The following is a 20,548-nucleotide window of genomic DNA, read 5'->3' as shown; positions in this document are numbered from 1 at the left end:
AAAAATTTGCTGGGCATGGTGGCAGGTGCCTGTAATCCCAGCTACTCAGGAGGCTGAGGCAGGAGAACCATTTGAACCCGGGAGGCAGAGTTTGCAGCGAGTCAAGATTAAGCCACTGCACTCCAGCCTGGCCGGCAGAGTGAGACTCTGTCTCCAAAAAAAAAAAAAAAAAATTTCTTCCATAGAAACCCAAAATCACCCTTATAGTATCGTCAAAGTCAGAAAATATTTTAGATGTTTATTATCTAGGTGTGTGTCTATTTGATTTCAGTAAAATAAATATTACAAGTAGAACTTTCTAAAACAGTAGTACTTACCAATACTAATTTCATCATCTGTTTCAGCATCACCAATACATTCAAACTGGAAATCTTGCAATGACTGGGAAAATTTCTGCACTGCCATAGACAGATCTGCAAGTAAAAGTTAAGCAAAAAATCCGTAAGGTAAGGTTCCATTGAATCCGGATGAGTTTCCAAATGTAACATTATATAACTTTGATTATGTATTACATTAACCAGAATCCTTTAAAATACCAGTTTGACTAATTTAACCAAAATTTAAAGACACTATGAATACCAAAAATGGATCTGGTCTTCTCTACACAGTGGAGATTTACTGCTTTAAGAGAGTTTTGGTGGCAGATGTATATTATCTGGAAACCAGTTTACCAAAGCCTTCATCAAGGAGCTACCACTCACTCACCATAAATGGAGCATTTTTATTTTATTTTGTTTCAAGTTCCAGGATACACGGCCAGGATGTGCAGGTTTGTTACACAGGTAAATGTGTGTTATAGTGGTTTGCTGCACCTATCAACCCATCACCTAGGTATTAAGCCCAGCATACATTAAGCTATTTTTCCTGATGCTCTCCATCCCCCTACACATCCCACTGGCCAAACAGGCCCCAGTGTATGTTGTTCCCCTCCCTGTGGCCATATGTTCTCATTGTTCAGCTACTGGAGCATTTTTCCTTAAAAAAAAAAAAAAAGGAATGCTACTGAGCTTGCTGGTGAAGGGAAAAAAGCCAACGGTTGATTAGAAAGAGTCACCAATAATATTCTGCACAAACTGTGGAAAAAGTAGAAAATGTGTTTTTACCAATAAACTACTGATTTTGGTCAAGAAGGTAAAAGATGACCTGAAAGGCTGTTTACAAATAACTTTGAGACTCGAGTTAAACATACTCCCCAATCCTGATTTCAGTCTGAACAAGGCCCAGAGTCTGACTAAACCCAGAAAAAGAATTCTTTATTTATGGGCTGAAAAAGAAAAGCCCAGAATAATAAGAAGTAAATCCCCGAGAGTCAACAGCCCAGGATGCAACCTAACCGAGTGATTAAGAATGCAGACTCTGGAGCCAGGCTGCCTGGGTGGAAATCCAAGTCCCACCACTTACTTGCTATGTGACCTTGGACAAATTATTTAACTCCTCTGGGCCTTTGTTTCCTCACACAGTCAAGCACCACATAAAAACATACACTACAGTAGCTACATTAGACTATACTGTAGCTGCCCTACACAGGTGCATCTTTTTGTAAATCTTTTATACTGTATTTTTACTGTACCTCTTCTAGGTGTAGATATATTTAGATATACATACTTACCACTGTGTTACAACTGCCTACAGTACTCAGTACAGTAACATGCTGTAAAGGTTTGTAGCCTAGTGGGATAGCCTACTTCACCATACAGACAAGGTGTGTAGTAGGCTATACCATCTAGGCTTGTGTTAAGTATACTCTACTATGTTTGTACAATGACAAAACAGCCTAAGGACGTTTTTCTCAAAATGTGTTCTTGTTGTTAAGCAATGCATAATTACATATAAAATGGGAAGACGGTATAACCACCTTATAGAATTGTTTTGAGGATTATATGAGTTAATATTTGCAAAGGGTTTAGAACTGTGCCTGGCACTCAATAAACCCTATTTAAGTCTAATAAATAAAAGTAAATCAACTTCACAGTGCAGCATCAGGAAAATTTTAAAGATCCTATCTCTCAGAGCTACTCTGATCATTTATGTCAATCCAGCCACAAATGTCTACATCAATAAGAAAATAGAATTTTCTGGAATTCACTCTACACTTCATTTAACAGTGTCTCTTGCATGGGTTCAAGTCCAATACCTGAGTCCTTACATTTAATCAAGCAATAGGAACTGATAAATTCTCCCTCCTTGGCCAAATTTTAGTCAGGCTCCTTTTAGCCCTCTTCTTGACTAGGCCTCCACCTTGTCCCTGACCCTTGCTGGGCCTGCAGAGCCTAGTTTTAGCAAGGATTCTACTAAGTCAGTCTAGAAAGAATCCCCTATCCTCAATATCTGTTGAAATTCCTCATCCCCCACCTTTCTTCAGCAAGAATCCTACTACCGTCGATGTCTCTTCTTAGTCATTCTCCATCCACCCAATGCCCCACATCCTGCTCGTTGGCTATAAATTCCCACTTGTTCTTGTTGTATTTAGAGTTGACCCAGATCTCTCTCATCTACTGACATAGTCTTTACACCTGTTGTGATAGTCCTGCATAAAGTCTTCCTTACCTTTTTTACACATGTCAAAATATTTTTTATTTAACAGAATAATTGTGGTCCCATGCCTAGACATAACCCCAGGACTTACTGTGGCAGCCCCTACATTCATGAAACCCCAAGTCCAAGTACCTGTCAATGTGGGCACTCAAGATTGAATAGGTCTCCAAACATGGAGGTCACATTTTATACCACTGTCAGCCAAGGACCTACCAACCCACTCACCAAGGACAATTCTATAGACCACCAACTTCAAATTTCAGACAGGCTTTTCTTTTTAAACATACATTAGACAGTTTCGTTTTTAATTCTGGGTGCTCTCCCTGAGACTTAGGAAAACCATTCCATTTAACACACCTTTATTTGTATATGTAGTATAAAATAAAGGCCTTATGTTCTGCTGGATTTGAAGCCCTAAATGTAATTCCTACAGCAGAGTTGAGACTGGGGATACAAGGGCAGATCAAGATGCTTGGGAACCCTGCAATGGATATCCTTCCTTCTCTCCCCTCCTCGCCACCACCAAGAGTTCTGAACTTCCCTCAAACCTAGATAAGCCTATTTGGAAGCTCTGTCCTAGGGAACTCATGACACAACCTCCCATTTCTTCCCAGACTGTTCTTGACTTCCCATTGCCTTGTACCTTGACTGAAAAAGGTAATCTGTTTTGTCCCTGCACAGAGATCACTGTGAATGCACGACAGTAATCCCCATCCCCAAACAAGAACACAGTGGCCCACTTATAAGCTACTCTGTCAAGTTACCGAGTATGAGTGCCGAAGGCAGATTAACTGGGTTAGAATCCTGCTTCTACCAATAATTAAGTGTCATGACTGTGGGTAAGTTTCATAGCCTTTCTGTACCTCAGTATCCCATCCATTAAGTGGAACCACTTCTCAGGGTTATGGTGAGGAGAGAATGAGTTAATATAGATAAAGAACTTAGAACAGCATCAAACACATAGAAAGCACTCAGAACATGTTGACTATGTCCATGTTCAATATCTAAGAAAGGAAAAAGAAAAATTTCAGTTTCAGTTATGAAGATGGCAACTCTTGGACCTTACATAACCTTGGAAAGTGCTCAGGACAATCTGTTGATAGCAGTTTCAACTTTTCTTGCTACACTGCAAAGCAATCAAGCCGTGACAGTATTATTGTTCAGCATTTCTGGGTAAGAGATGGGTGTCTACTTCAACTCTTGATGGAATCAAGAATGCATGAATGATCCTTTCACAGTCCTTCTGGAAGCATAATGAGAGACAGGATTATACAAGAAAATATTGCTCTCAACTAGTTCAAATGATAATTCTAAGAATGAAGGGGAAGTCTGAAATATGACACATTTTCAACTTCAAGTGTGTTCGGGTTCTTGATCTTCTTCCTATTTATTTTCATTTTCCTAATGCCAAAGTAATGATGAGGTCAAAAAAACCATCAAGGTAAAGAAGTTATCATATTTTCTGGCAGCAATAATGATCGGCCTCTAAAATGAGGAATCCAGCTCATGCTTTTAATCTTGGCTCCATCTCCTACTGACTGTGCAATTCTGAATTAGAAGGCCCAACATCTTCCATTCATTTAAAATCACATGAAACAATATTTTTCTAATTGTCTAACTAAAGTTTCTAAACCACGACCCAGCACAAAAAACAGAAGAGCTGTTTCTAAAACCTTTTAAATGAAGTTAATCCACATCATAATAGAAAGGCCTTGATTTTAAAACCTAATAAATTTTAAAATTTGTTGTTGAGTGTTAAAATATCATACTAAAGAGTCAACTTTTTCTCTTAAATATAAAACAAAAGATCCCATGCCATCTAAGAATCTAGTTTAGACAGGGGTGTCTCTCCCTATTACTACCCAATATTCACTTATTGGTAAGCAAGTTGTGCACGGTAAAGATACTTCACATGCCCCCCACACCACACACACACACCCACACCCACACCCCACATCCTTCCCATTTGCCTAACTTGAAAGTTAAGCATCGAGTGTCTTCACATGCATTCACATTATAACTCAAAAGAAGTTATACTGGGCTTTAATTAATCAACAATGTTTTCATATGAAAGAGTTAACCTCCAGCTTCCATGATTAGATGATGCTAATGAAACACTAAAACTTCATTTCATTAGAGGAATATAAAATACCTATAATTAAACAAATATTTAGTTAAAACTTTTCTTGCACATAGACTTAAGAACTGAGGTCTCCCTGTTATTCTGGAAGTGTTAATGGAATTGCTTTTACAATGTTAGTGATGGAAGTGGGCTATATATATTTATGTCAGAACAAGTACAACCAGTCAGTCCATTAGTATAAGGTATTTCTTCCTAAAATCCAGCTTCTCTGGGATTGGATCTAAGGAAGACTCACAGGAGCAATCTGTCTAGATATATGTGTTGTAGAATTATCATCTTTTCACAACCATGCAGAAGGCAGACATAATAAAGCAATGAGAATACAAAGGTTAAAATAGAATGTATCCTTCCCTCCTAAAGGGCACAGTCCAGTAGGGGTGTGAGGCATGTAATTAATCATAACAGAGGGCAATCGATAAATTCTCTGACAGAGATTAATAACAATACCTAGTACCTGATACTTCTGTAAGCATTTAATATAAATTAACCCATTAGTCCTCACAATAGCCGCAAGAACTAGATGCCATCACACCCATTTTACAGATTAAGAAACTGAGGCACAGGTAAGTTAAGTGACTTCCCCAAGGTCACACAAGCTAGGAAAAGTAGAACCAAAATTTCAACACAGGGCACCAGCTCCAGAATCCCCACTTCACCACATTGCCATACTGCTTTGCACATAGACCTTAAATAAAAGTGGCAAATAAAAAGGCACATCAGTTTCGATTGAGTGTGTAGGGGTAGAGTTGTTAGAAGACTCACTAAGAACAGGGACTTGAAAGATGTAACAATGCACCAGGAAGGCTAAAACAATATGTCTGGAATCTTCCAAAGGGTAGCTTCCACGTACATACTCAACCATATCTATAAAGACTCATACCAAGCTAAGGTACTGGTTATTGTCTGAAACAAGCCTGCTATTCTTTTGTATCTATGTTTTTATTGTTACTCTATCTACTTAGAACATACTTTTCTCTCATTCTCCATTGTCAAAAAAAAGGCCTTTTTTCAAGATTTCTCTCAAGTCCTCATTTTTTCCAAAAAGCTCTTACTGACCCCTTTCAAGGTGACACTATCTCTGCCTTTAACTGCTCATTATGTTGGGATTCTCTGGTGATGCTTTCACCTTTATCTCAGTGATTTGTAAACCTAACCTACCCACTTTATTTTAAGTAGTATATTAACGGTAGGAAACTTTACCATCTATGAATACTAACCAAGTATCCAAGACCCTACCTTGTAAACAACAGCTCTTTTGTTGAAACCATCAATTTCTGCAAATTGGGTAAATACTCCAAGCCCCTGGATGTCTTTTATCCTCCCTGCTTTCCTTGCACATTCTTACAAGCCCCTAATGTGGCTTTTACAGTCACTTGTAAAACATAAGTTATTCACTTTCAGAAATAATGATGATGACAACAATGTTTAACTACTTACAAGCAGCTTTAATGTACACTTTCAATAACAACAGCAATAGCGTTGGCAAGATGTCTTACTTTTTCAAAGTTCTTATATACTTAAATCTTACACAAAGCTATGAGGGCCAGTGCTCTGAAAAGTTAAGTAATAACTTGCCTGGAGTCTAAGAGCTGGACTCCAACTGGAATAGGTTTTCTGCTTCCCAAACTGGATGCTCTTTCATGGCATATCATAGTTAATCCCCGAAGAATGATGAGCATTAAAACCGGGAGGGGCTAGGCATATTGGCTCATGCCTGTAATCTCAACGCTTTGGGAGGCTGAGGCAGGAGGATCACTTGGAGCTAGGAGTTGAAATTGAACCTGGGCAACATAGCAAGGCTTTAACTTTACAAAAAATGATTTAAAATCAGCTGGTACAGTGGCTTATGCCAGTGGTCTTAGCTACTCAGGAGGCTAAGGTGGGAAGATCACTGAGCAAAGGAGTTCAAGGTTGCAGTGAGCTGTGATCATACCACAATACTGTAGCCTGGCTAACAGAGTGAGACTTGTCTCAAAAAAAAAAAGAAGAAGAAGAAGAAGAGGAGGAGGAGAAGAAGGAAGAGGAAGAGGAACCGGGAAGGCTATGAGCCTTACAACATTTAATGAATCCTTTACCTGCTATATAAATTTTAAAATAGCAAGACTCCATGTGTTGGACTCTATGAGAGAGAGGTAGCTATGCTGAGCATGGAATAATCTAGCAGCAAATGTACATAAAATGGTCATTATAAAACACCATGTTAAAAGACAAAGGAGCTGGGCACCTGGCTCACGCCTGTAATCCCAGCACTTTTGGAGGCTGAGGCAGGCGGATCACTTGAAATCAGAAGTTTGAGACCAGCCTGGCCAACATGGGGAAACCGCATCTCTACTAAAAATACAAAAATTAGCTGGGCGCAGTAATGCACGCACCTGTAATCCCAGCTACTTGGGAGGCTGAGGCAGGAGAATTGCTTGAACCCGGGGGGCGGAGGTTGCAGCGAGTCAAGATCGTGCCACTGCACTCCAGCCTAGGAGACATAGCAAGACTCTGTCTCAAATAAATAAATTTTTAAAAAGACAAAGGAAATGTATGCTCATTCTTCTACTTTTTAATGCCACACTGAATAACATCTTAGGTTTTAGGCTTCTTGAAGGTAGGTATATATTCATCTCTTTCTGCCCTTAGTGCCTAATAGAAAGCAGATACCTGAAAAAGAGTGAATGAAAGAAATGTAAACTAACTGGCAAAACATTCTTAACACTAAGAATTCACTATAAACAGCCAGGCATAGTGGCTCACATCTGTAATCCCAGCACTTTGGGAGGCCGAGGTGGGTGGATTACCTGAGGTCAGGAATTCGAGACCAGCCTGACCAACATGGTGAAATCCCATCTCTACTAAAAATACAAAAAAATTAGCTGGGCGTGGTAGCGCATGCCTGTAATCCCAGCTACTTGGGAGGCTGAGGCATGAGAATTGCTTGAACTTGGGAGGCGGAGGTTGTGGTGAGCTGAGATCATGCCATTGCACTCTAGCCTGGGCAACAAGAGCAAAACTCCTTCTCAAAAAAAAAAAAAAAAAAAAAATCACTATAAACTACTGAAAAGCTTGTGGTACTAAAAATGCACATGAATATAACAGAAAGCCTTAATAAAAAACACATACATTATACAGCAGAGTAATGGACTGAGTAATGGACATAGCAGAATATGTCAAGGAAACATCAACTAAGCCTTGCTTTTTTAATAACTGCAGTTATGTTTTCAGTGTGCTCTCAGAGAACTATGAGGGCCAGATTGTTAAATGGAGGAAAGTCAGAAGAGAAGAATACTGGGTGTGGTAAAGTATAAGAAACACACAATGAAAATTTGCCAGTAAAAAACATTCCTATCACTTACTTGAACAAAGTTTTAAAACACAATCTTTGCTATTTTCTATTTTACATACGTGCCTAGAAAATAGTGGTTATCTGATATTAAAAATCAGTCTTCATTAAGAGGGCCCAGAAAAAAGTTTGGTATGTAGTAGTCACTCAATAAACGAGAGTTGAGCTGAAGGAAGTTTGAGTAACAGAAATAGAAATCAAGGAATTCTCTTTCCTTGAAGGCCTTGAGAAACACTGCCATGAAGCAAGGGGCATGTCCACAGGAGGTCACTGGAGACAGAATTACCAGAGAACAATGGAGCCCTGATGCTGCTCTTCACTCCCCTGAAAATGCAAAGAAAGCACAGGCTACCCTATGTCACTACAGTAATGTCCTGTATTCCAGGCTAGAACAACATGGTTGTTTGGGCACTTTAAAGCTGGTAAATCAAATTAATCTAGCTTTAGGCAGTCTCATTCATTTTTACAGCAGAAGTAAATTCAGAGTCTGCATCCCATTTTGCAGTGGATACATCCACCCTTCTGGCAGGCATATTAAGTTAAGCATCTGTTTTCGATGTCTTATGTGATGAAGGTGCTCAGATCCGGAAAGAGGTCCTTTAATTAGAAACAATCATTCTTTTATGTCACAGACCATGTCTGCACAAGGGTCAGAGAGACATGGATGCCAATCCAGGGATCACCACTTACTGCAATGTGTTTCAGAGCAAGTACTTAGCCCCTCTGAATCGTAAGCTCCTCATGTGCAAAAGGAAGATATTAATCCTTTGCAAGACTGTCATGAATATTACATAAAACTGACTTAGCACAGTGTCTGGCATAGAACAGAAACTTGAAATACTGATTCTCAACAAATGTTAACTATTAAACCATTATTTATTATGATGGCAAATACAGAATATGAAATATTTTCATTGTAAGCATAACATATTTAATCTGGGTATTAAATTACTATCTTCAAGAGAGCTTCGGTGAAAATAAATAGTGGCACTGGCCTCTAATGAAGACCAAACAGTTTGTAATCCCATAAATGATATGTGTCTGGCAAACAGTTCCATAAGATTTTGGCCTAAAAATAATAAATAGGAACCAACACTTGGCCAGATTTTATCCAGGTTCTATAAACCTACAAATTCCATAAAAATTAAAAATGAGAAACCACAAAGACTTCACTTTGCTACAACCCAAGTTAAAAATAGAAAGTTCAAAGGATAAAATGAACCACCCATCTTCCTACCCTGGGGAAATAACTTGAAAAGAGTGGGTAAAGAACAGTGGCACAATGTCGTTCTCCAGAGTCTCTTTCTGCCTCAACAACAATTCCTCTGCCACCTCTCTTGAGATTTCTCTTCCTCAGACTCTTGAATTCAGAGGACTTTCTCTTTAGCCACCATGTTTTACCTCAATACTCTTTCTCTTTGTAAAGTACTATCTGTGTTATCTCTGCGCAAACCACTCCTAAGTGGTCATTTAAGTTTAGACGCTGGCACCCCAAGCAACATTTTCTGAAATATCTCCTTTACCTTTTTTTTTCTTTAACTACAAATACTAAGTTACCCAATATAGAGGAGTTTCATTTTCCTAAGCTTCCCAGTAACTCAGGGGTGGCCTGGCCTGCTTTGCCTGAGCTTCCTGGTCTGCCTACCCACCCACAACCACTGCCCCAGTACAACCCCTCACTTCCCACTGTTTGCCAAGCATTTACAACTTACTCTCTTATCAACAGATTCAGTAAGGGAAAGCCTCAGTATGTCAGCCTCAGTTACAGCCCATTTCTCTTTTTATTACCTAACATATCCATCCACCCAAGATAATGACTTTGGAAGGACATTTGGTGTTACCTTATCTTTCATGTCACATATCACCCTATTGCCAGCTCTTACAACTTCCTTTCTCCATCCTGCCCTTCTTGATGTCATATACATTTGTGGCTAAATCATTACTAGTTTAATTTCTTTTTTTTTTTTTTGAGACAGAGTCTTGCTCTGTCACCTGGGCCTTGGTGCAGTGGCGCAATCTCGGCTCACTGCAACCTCCGCCTCCTGGGTTCACACAATTCTCTTGCCTCAGTCTCCCAAGTAGCTGGGATTACAGGAGCCCGCCACCACACCCGGCTAATTTTTCTGTGTTTTTAGTAGAGATGGGGTTTCACCATGTTGGCTAGGCTAGTCTCAAACTCCTGACCTCAAGTGATCCTCCCACCTTGGCCTCCCAAAGTGCTGGGATTACAGGTGTGAGCCACTGCATCTAGCCTTTAATTTCATTTTAAAGGACATACTAAGCTGTTACCTACTAGGTTAGTGAAGGATGTCATCTTTCCTCTGTGTTTTTTGACTCATCCTTTCTCTCAAACTATTCTTTGCACACTCAAATTCCCAGCCAAACAAACCAATCTAAACTTAACCCTCTCAACATCCACAAAGTCATTCCCATCAGAAACAGCCCTTTGTCTCTGCTGTGACCTTCAAACGTCTTCAAATGGAGAGGTATGCACAGCTGCAGGACTGCAAATCTGCATCATACCATCCAGGGGCTACAATAACATTAAGATACCAAGATCTGGTCTGCAAGAGCTTCCTGGCTATACTTACAGATGGTGTATGTGGTTAATTTCAGTCCTATTAAAGTACCTTTAAAACTTGCTACTTTCTGGATTAAGTAATCCTAAAATTACCCTAGGTAATCCAATCAGTGCAATGTATCTGCTGATTTACAGATATCAAATGTTGGGTGCCTTATGGTATGCAGTCAGAAGTTCAGAAAGCTATGGACACTCTTAATTGCATCTTCCTGGGGCTACAGTTTTATTTGAAAATTGGGGAGAAGGAAGCCAAGTAATTGTACACAATTTTGCATTTTTTAAATGCATATATTGCAGGTAAAGCCTATTTCATATGAATTAGCTTGTACCTGATATTTCCTCTGAGGCAGCCAGTTAGGGATATGTCCCCAGACTACCGAGAGGGTACTTTTCCCCTCCTCTCATATTAGATGTACTTCAGGAGAAATCTTTGAGAAATATTGCATTATTGTACTCTACCTCCTTTTTGTATGTCTACTGAAATACTCTAGACAATGTTCCCTTTTATTATTGTACTTCTTTGTGTCTAAATCTTATAACTCTCCCTGAACAGCAAGGTGTGGAAAGCAGAGAACCCCTCCAGCCTTTACTGCACCCAACACCGGACCTTGAAAACAGGAAGCTGTCAATAAACAGAACTGAATATGGGAATTCAGAGTATTTAGGAGAGGTAAATTAAGGCTTTTTTAAGATTGGCAGAGAGCAATTAGAGATAAGAAGCCAGGTGCCTAGACACAGGCTTGCCCCTAGTATAAAAGATGCTATGAGGAAGAGAGGAAAACCAGAGCCCCAGCAAACACAGACTTAAGATATGGACATCAAATCAAGCCGGTGAGATGTGAGGAGCCAGAGAGAATGGCCAGACGGTTCTTTCATTTAAGATCTGTTGGCAAGCTGCAGGGTGGTGGGGGTGAGTGGGGGACACCTGGCCGCTGACAAAAGCAGCCCGGACATTTTACCTGCTAACCTACAATCTCAACATTGCCTTATAAAACATCCACTATAAAAATGATCCTGGTGGTCTATTCAAGCTTGATAGAGTGAGCATTCAGTTAAAACACAAACAAACAAACAAAAAAACGCTAAAATTTTTCACAAATGTAAATCATTAAAGAAAAGGCTGGCACGGGCTTCTATTTCTTTGCATAACCTTCTAATACAAATAGATCTAATTAAAAAAATATTAAGAGTGAGGATATTGGTGTCAGACTCACTACTAGTTAAATTCTGTTTTGCTAGGTGGCCAAGCTAGGTTACTTAAGCTCTGCGAGTTTCAATTTACCTATCTATAAAATGGGAATAATATTAATATACTTATTTCATAGGATCATTGTGATGAGCAAATGAAATCATGCATGTAGAGTTCATCATAACACATAGTAAGTGCTTGATAAACTATCATAATTATAATTACTATTAATTTTTAAAGAGGTAAACAATGACTGGAAAGACATGTTACTTATTTGCTCTCAGTTACTAAACCTATGTATCAGCCTATTTCTCTGGACCTAAAAAGATAACTCATCATTTTATGATGCAGCCACAGTGCCTGCCAATCAAGGAAAAAACTAGAGTGACAATAAAAATCATTACAGTCAAATTGTCCCTATTCCAAAAGGTAAATTGATCATTTACTTAAGTGCGTTTTCATCTCAGCTGTTTAGCATCATGCATCATTAATAAAAGTTATACAATACATATATTGCCTCCAAAGACTAGGTTTATTACTACAACTTCAAAAAAGTATCATCTCAGTAGTTAATAGATATCTGCATTCCAGCATACCTTAACAAGAACATTCCTGGATCCAATAATAAAATCTGTTTACCCAAGCAAAGAAACAAGTTAACACATTCACACAAACCTCCAAAAACTTTCCAAGTACAATTTAAATGGAGTGACAAGCTTAGAATGTGATTATAGCTTAAGTGGCTATGTTTAAGTTGCTACATTTATTGTTACAGCATATTTGGTCTTGACTATTATATTTTTATTGATTTTTCTTTGATCAAATGAAAGTGTATAATATCAGATAATGTCATGGCTATACATGAACAGTATGGTTACGGCAAAAACAATCTTTTCACATAGCAATATGACTAATGTTCTCTTAAAGATTGGAAATATTTTATAACAGATGGTAACTGAAAGAATACATAAACCACTCTCTTGGACAAGATGTGGATGAATGCTGGCATCACGCCTTGTCCTTCCAAAAAGAAACAAAAAAGCACACTGTCAAACAGGGTTGAGCCTGGGCTGCCAGGGAAGTAAAGGCACAAAGATCATTATTCTCCATTTACACAGTGTTTTTTTGTGAGTCGATTTCAAGAAACTCATTATCCTACTTGTTTACAGACTTCATTTTTCTGCTATCCTACCCCATTTTGACATGCTAAAGCAATTTTTGAAACTATTTTGGAAAAAAAGGCATTTTTAAATTGCAGATTTCATTATGTACCCTTAGAGCCACCCCATTTTTAAGGTATCACAATAGAGATGATGATTTTTGGCGAACTATACTATTTTATGACTTTTTCTGTTCTCATTTAATTTCCAAGTGTTCCACTTTTAAGAGATTGACTTACTACAGCCATCTCACCACCTTAAATGCACATGATGGGATTTTTCAAATCATATTGATATTTATAGCCCTTATCTCATTGGAACCCTACTGAGAAAATAAGCTGTGTAGGTAATTACCTCCATTTTACAGATGAGGAAACTAAGGCTCAAGGTTAAGTGACTTACCCAAACAACAGAATCAGGACAGGAATCTCAATCTGCCATGTCCAAATCAACCCTCTTTCTATACCACCTTAAATAACTATGGATGTTCCTTTTAAGCCTATAATTCTACCATACTGGATTTAGCTCAGTAACAAATAAAAATTTCATTTTCACAACATCATTTATAATTTTCATGTCTTATTTACCATTTTCTCATTTTAAAAACTCTCTTATTGGTCTTCCTATATTCTCACCATGTAGCTATTTTAACTGTCAATGTATTATATATTTACATGGAATGATTATTATAAAAATCCATAAATGTCTTTAAAGAAGATACACATCTTATGATTAAAGTATTATTTTTATTATTACGGGGCGATTCATGATACTGATCAGAAAGCATAAAAATAATCTCAATCTTTTATTCTAAAAACTAAGCACAAAGTAAAGCTCATTCACCTAAAATGCTGTGCTGTTTATTTGAGCCATTAACATGTATGCACTTCAATGATCTGTACACAGACAGCAACTGCCTGCTGTGATTCTGAATAGTGAAGATTTTTATTTAGCAACCAGAACTGAGGAATTCCAACTGTGTCAACTTGTGCAACTACGTCTGGCTGTTGAGCTTTCCAAACTTTGGAAGACATGTTATCTCTAATTATCATCTTACTGCAAATAACAGAGACTTTCATACAAATGATACACACAATTTATGCCAGGCTTTAATTAATCAGCATGTAATCGGCCTATGATTAGGTCACCATTCAATTAAAAAAACTTAACAAATGTATATGCCGTTTTCAACTCTCTAAGCATTTTTGGCTTACTTCAAAACTTCTTATCATTGGTTCCACAAATACTACAAATTTTAGGTGCTGTCATTTTTATTTACCACAGTTCATATATTCTAAGATGATAAACTGTATTTAAAAATATATATATTTTTTGAGACAGGGTCTTGCTCTGTTGCCCAGGCTAGAGTGCAGTGGCATGATCATTGCTAACTGCAGCTTCAACTGCCTGGGCTCAAGCTATCCCCCCGCCTCAGCCTACTGAGTAGCTAGGACTACAGATATATGACACCATGCCCAGGTAATTTTTTTTTTAAATTTTTTTGTAGAGGCAAGGTCTCACTGTGTTGACCAGGCTAGTCTCGAGCTCCTGGCCTCAAGCCATCTTCCTGTCTTAGCCTCCCAAAGTGCTGAGATTACAGGCATGACCCACCACGCCTGGCCAAAGACGATATATTGTAAGACCTCTATCCAATTTTAGAAATGCTAAAATATTAAAACTGTGAAACTCAGATTCAGTGAGTCATAGTGTAACTTTATATTTTATATTTCCACCAATCATATTAAATAATGACATTATATAGAGCATGACATTGTCAATTAAGGAAAAGCATTATCCCTAACCTCAAATAGTTAATAACCTAATGAGACAAACAGCATATACTGCACTGCCTCAACTTCCTTTTCCTATCTTTGAACACCACAAAACCTTAACACCATGAAAAACCTATCTTGTAAATAGATCTCTGTTGTCCCTGTTATGACAGTGGGAAATAAGAAATAAATTCTTCTTAGTTTTTCATTCATGCATATCTAGGGCCTGAAGCCTTCAACCTACTACCATTCCCTTGGGTTTGTTTTTGGCAGAGGCTCTAAGCCTAAAACAAGACAATGAGACTCAAAGAAGACAATAAGCTGACAATGGCTACCAGCAGCTGCTTATTTATATAAGTCATCTGAGAACCCTAGAAATGCTCAAACAGTGGAATTGTGTGCAATATTTTGGCAAGGGCTCTCCAGATAATGAACAAGATAGTACTAATATCTCTCTGTATTTTCAGGATGAAAACTCATGAGAAGAGATGTACATCTGAAAAATGAAATTGTGAATACTGTTACTGCTTTTTCCATATGCTCATAACATTTTAAATATGGAAAATTATCTGTAATCTAAGACTCACATTCACATTCAGATGCTGTGCAGTGTAGGGACCCAGCCCATTGTGATTCAAGGTCAAGGACTTCTATGATAAATGAAGTAAAGTTTGGGCACTAGTTGCTACCAGCTCTGTGGTGGGGATGCAGCAGGAGCAAGCATTGTCTTCAGCCTCCACATATGTGCATGCACGTGCATGTGTGCACACACACTCTTACACCCTAGCATTTATCACTATTTAACCGGTAGCATATTTTACTCACTAATCTACCACCAGCACCCCCTTCCATTAGAATCTAAATTCTATGAAAGCATAAATGTCAGCCTATTTTGTTCACTGTTCAACAAACAGATTTGGGCCTAGTATTTAAACGCACTTAGCTAGTTTTCCATAAACAGATGAATGAGACCAAAAGCATCCAGAGTAAAGTCCTCCAATAGTGGTCTTCTTAGGATATGTATATCCTATAGTGAAATAAAACTGGATAAGCACAGCACTTTTTTATTATTACTTTCATGTGAAAACAAATACAAATAAATTACAGAATAAAGTAAAAAATATACTTTAATGAAATTTTGGCTCGTCATTAACAGAATAAAGCTACGTAGTGATTACTCTTATCGGGCAAGAGGGGTAGGTGTTTAGAATGGGGTATGGGTTCCCTCTGTTCTCCCTTGAGGAGTGATTTTATAGGAATGTGTAGAAAGCATTATACTGGAACTAAAACATTACAAACAGAAACAGCATTCTTTTAAAAAATACATCTATAAAGCAATTAATGTTTTCTACTTATACATTTCAATATTAAACAATTTTCCTTAAAGCTAACCTGAATAATGTAATCAAAGACTAAAATTAAGTTTTCCCAGAAGTTTATTTTCTACAAGTATGGAATAGAACTCAGCAAGGAGAAAGAGGACAATTAGGAGTGGCCTGAACGCAAGGCTCCTTAAAGTACCAGTTGGTTTCTGAGAATCATAAAGTAAGCACCTGACATGAACGATCTTCATTTCCCTACTAAATATTTCAAGCATGTCTGATTCCTAGGTCACTGCTCAGGGCCTTAATTCCAAATTGAGAAAGATTTCTTTAATGTTCCTCCACAATCTAGTAGTGTTCATGTTTACAATGAATGGTAAAAACTGTATTCATACATACAGATAAAACCACTATAGTTAAGGAGAATCTTACCAATTTGGTGAGGAAGATTTTTTTTTAACATCTCCCGTATTAACCAGTCTAAATTTAATTTAAACCCATTTTATCATGTGGTTATAAGTAGCACTAATGGGAATTAAAGTTAAAGATTTACAATTTAAATAATCATCTGGGGCCATGTGGCCAAAACAGCAGATTAGAGGCAGCCTTTCCTACTTGGTAAGACAAAATATTGAGTTGAAATTCACACTGTCCACTTTTTTCCAGGGAGCAATGCAGGAACTTAACAGGAAAATGGGAAGAAACCAAAGACTCTTTGAAAGAAGCTACAGGCTGCAGTCTACACTGAGAGCCAGGCGGAAAAACTGTAAGTCTCCAGAGTGTGAGAGAGGAAGAGACTGCCTCCAAGGTAGACATTCCCACTGGGAAGCCTGGCAATCCTTCCTACAGAGGAAGGCCTTAATCCTACCCAGTGTGGGAACTGATATAGCAAGCGGTGGGGCATGTAAAAGTAGGAACAGCAGCAAGAAGAGCCTTGCATGCACTTCCAGTCTCCAGCACAGACAGAGGGAAACCATTCCTTATTCTAACTGACAGGGGACCTCACAGAAGTCTGCCAACTAACTCAGGCAGTGGCAGCAGGTTGAAAGAAGCTCTCAAATGAAATTCATAATATAATCTCAAGTGGGGGCAAACTCCCTTGGCCAGAACCAGGGGGTGAGTGGGAAGCACTTTCCTTGAAATTGCTCCAGCCACAGGCACAGGAGCTGGGCACCCCAAATTTGTGGGCAGATGAGGAGCAGCATGGTCTGAAAGCCAGTTCCTGTCTCCAAGGAAAAGAATGATGGCCTGGGGCAGTACTGAGCAAAGACTGCCTGGAATTTAGCTAGCTGCTGCTAGTGAACACTGCAGGTGAGAGACCTGCCTTATCAAGTGCATGGGAGCTGGGTGAGGCTTCCTGCTGCCTGTTACTCCCCACTCCCTGAGCGAACTCTTCTGTGCAGCAGAAGCTACATTCCTTCCTGGAACATCACCCCAGTGGCCAGAGAACCAGTCCCCTCACCCCCACAGGGGCCTCTGCTTGCCCTGTACACAGAGAACCAGAGCAAGGGCCTGCCTGACCCAGCCCCCACCTGGCTTTGCCCCTCAACCTGCCCTGGTAACTTAACACAAAGGACAGAACTTCTGGGAGCCCTACGGCCCCAATCATCATCTAGAAACCAGAGTACATCCCCTGGGTAACATAAAGCAAGCACAAATCCCACCACTACTGTGGCAGCTGGCACTCTCTTGCAAGCATCACCTTCTGGCTGGAAGCCAACCAACACAGACCATTACAGCATCCACAGGTACAATAACACTGCACCCAGGAAGGAGAAAACGTGTGCGTGAGCTATCACTATAGCCTGCACCACCCTGGCTAACTAGAAGGTCCTGAGTCTGTCCACAGGACAAGTTCATTACTATTACAACCAGAATTTGAGAAAACCAACAAACTAAGACTATTTATAACCAAGAAATCTCAGAGTGTATGTCACTCCCCTGCCACCCCCATCAGAATGGGTGCTGGTACCCACTGCTGAGAGGGTTGAGGACAGGTTACATCACTGGATTCCTTGCAGACATTCCCCAGCACCAGCCTGAATTATGGCAGCCTCACTGGGTGGCTGGACCAAGAGGAACAACAGTAGTCACAGCAGTCTGGCTCTCAGGGACTCCTACCCCTAGGGAAGAGGGAGTGCCCCACATTAAGGGAACACCCAGTAGTACAAAGAATCCAGATGGCAAGCCTTGAGTCCCAGATGTTACCACTGGTGAGAAGTTTCTTTCAGCAGTGGCACAGTTGCAGTGCTGGGCTCAGCTAGGATAGTCTGCAAAAATACCCCAACAGGCAGGCAGCCCTGGTGCCCATGAAGGGTCTTGGAAAAGGGAACTTCTTTTACCCCTCATCCATGACTGTGAAATAACTGGGGCTTCTCTCACTGGAGCTTGGTGTGGGTGTACCTATAGGTAACCTTTCTGGATCCCTGCAGGTTGACTACATCCCCACAGGTGGAACACCCTCCAGGTTCAGGCTTGCACGAGAGGCACAGTCACAATTCCTCTCTGCTTGGAACATCAACATTTCTGCAGATGAAAAAAAGGTACCTGTTGGGCTGGGTGCAGTGGCTCATGCCTGTAATCCCAGCACTCTGGGAGGCCAAGGTGGGTGGATCACCTGAGGTCAGGAGTTCAAGACCAGCCTGGCCAAGCTGGTGAAACCCCATCTCTACTAAAAATACCAAAATTAGTTGGGCGTGGTGGCAGGCACCTGTAATCCCAGCTACTCGGGAGGCTGAGGCAGGAGAATCGCTTGAACCTGGGAGGCAGAGGTTGCAGTGAGCCAAGATCATGCCATTGCACTCCAGCCTGGATGACAAGAGCAAAACTCCATCTCAAAAAAAAAAAAGTATACATCAAGGAAGAATGAAGAAAGCTTCAAGAGATCTCTGCAGTTCAAGACCTATAGGAGATGGTTGTTAGATATGAGTTTTAAATTTCTCTTCAAAGAATCAATATGTCAGTATGTTCAGTGCTTTGCCTTCTACTTTTAAACTTTCTTATAAAGCAACCATATTCGATTACCTGCTCCACCCTGACTCATTCCAATTATCTGCTCCGCCCTGACTCATTCTCCACCCTGACTCATTCCAATTTCCTGCTCTGCCATAGCCATTTTTCCCACCAAACCACTCACCCCATCACTTTCTTTAAATTAGCCAATCAGAATTAGTTTAGCCTGTCTGGTCTAACCCTAGCCAATAGGGGAACTACACAGCAGCAGGGGCCATGTGCGTCAGGAATAAGAATCCCTTCCCCTCCCTTGTCTAGGTGTGCACTCACCATTGCTCCATCTGTAAGGGCACACCCTTCTATAGAAGTACATTGCCTTGCTGAGAATTAAAAATAAAATTTTATATTCCAGTGCTATTTCTGTTGCAGCACCAAAACTTTATTTATAACAATTTGGGGGCTCATCCAGGATTACATTGCCCTCTGGGGGTCAGTCTCTGGTTTTCTCTCGTGAGAAGGGGCACCCCGCCCCGTTGTGGCAGCCTCAGGGGTAGGAAATCAGGAGAAATCAGGACCCAGTGTGAGGAATAACCTGAGCTCTCAGCAACACGGAAAGAAACTGGCCAGCAACCTAGCTTAAAGGATCCTCACATACTGTGGCGACAACTCTGGGCACAGACCAAAGAAGGAGAAGCTGCGGGACCCGGTAAAGTACCTCCTTGGTGGTCAAATTCTGGAGGGCTTAATGTGTGTGTGGGTGAATGATCACAAACGAGCCTACTATGGTGGTGTTGTTCCTGTGGATGGTGACAAGTCCTACTGCTGGACGGAGCGAGTGGGTCCTCTCATTCTGTAGCTACCTCATATGGCTTAAGGCGGATCCTGCGGTGGAATTTATATCGGCACGCCAACACTAAAAGGGGCCTAATTCTCCCTTGGGGGACCAGCCAGTGAGGACAACACGAGTGGGAAGTGTGCAAGGGACCTTCAGAGGGGGAAAGGGAGGAAACAGGTCAACCTTCCAGGGCAGGCAAAGCGAGACATCCCTGGTTTGAGGGGTTGAGCCTTCCAGGGCAGGCCAGGTGAGACATGCCTGGTTTGAGGCGTTAGCCTTCCAGGACAGGCCAGGTGAGACATCCCTGGTTTGAGGGGTTGAGGCTTCTGGGACAGGCAAGGCGAGACATCCCTGGTTTGAGAGGTTGAGGCTTCCGGGACAGGCAAGGCAAGACACCTCTGGTTTGAGGGGTTCAGGCTTCCACAGATTTCAGGGGGTTGAACCTCACATAAGCCTCCAGTAGTAAGAAAAGTATTCAGAACTCCCCTTTTCTTTCTTCTCTGGGGAAGAAAAGAGTAGCTCCACTCCCACAGGTCCCTCCCCTAGGGAAGGGAAAAGAGAGGGGAGAACAGCAGCATAAGTGGCTGGCAGAGGCAGAGAAAGAGACAGAGAGTCAAAGAGAAAGAGGGAGAAAGAGAGAGGCAGAGAGAGAGAGAAAGAGACAGAGAGACAGAGGGAGTCAAAGAGAAAGAGAGAGAGAAAGAGAGAGATAGAAGTAGTAAAAACAGTGT

General features: G+C 40.3%; 1 protein-coding gene across 1 annotated transcript in view; it reads right to left on the bottom strand.

Moving 5' to 3' along the window:
- Positions 1-20,548, bottom strand: part of ARHGAP42 (Rho GTPase activating protein 42) — a 309,205-nt gene that overhangs the window by 226,446 nt on the left and 62,211 nt on the right. The window contains exon 2 of the mRNA XM_032167223.2: positions 318-413. Coding sequence (XP_032023114.1) covers positions 318-413 — 96 coding nt within the window. The remainder of the gene's footprint in view (positions 1-317; positions 414-20,548) is intronic.

This window comes from Hylobates moloch, unplaced genomic scaffold (genome assembly GCF_009828535.3).
Source record: "Hylobates moloch isolate HMO894 unplaced genomic scaffold, HMol_V3 SCAFFOLD_11, whole genome shotgun sequence".
Classification (NCBI taxonomy): domain Eukaryota; kingdom Metazoa; phylum Chordata; class Mammalia; order Primates; family Hylobatidae; genus Hylobates; species Hylobates moloch.
This window is presented reverse-complemented; position numbering and strand designations above follow the sequence as displayed.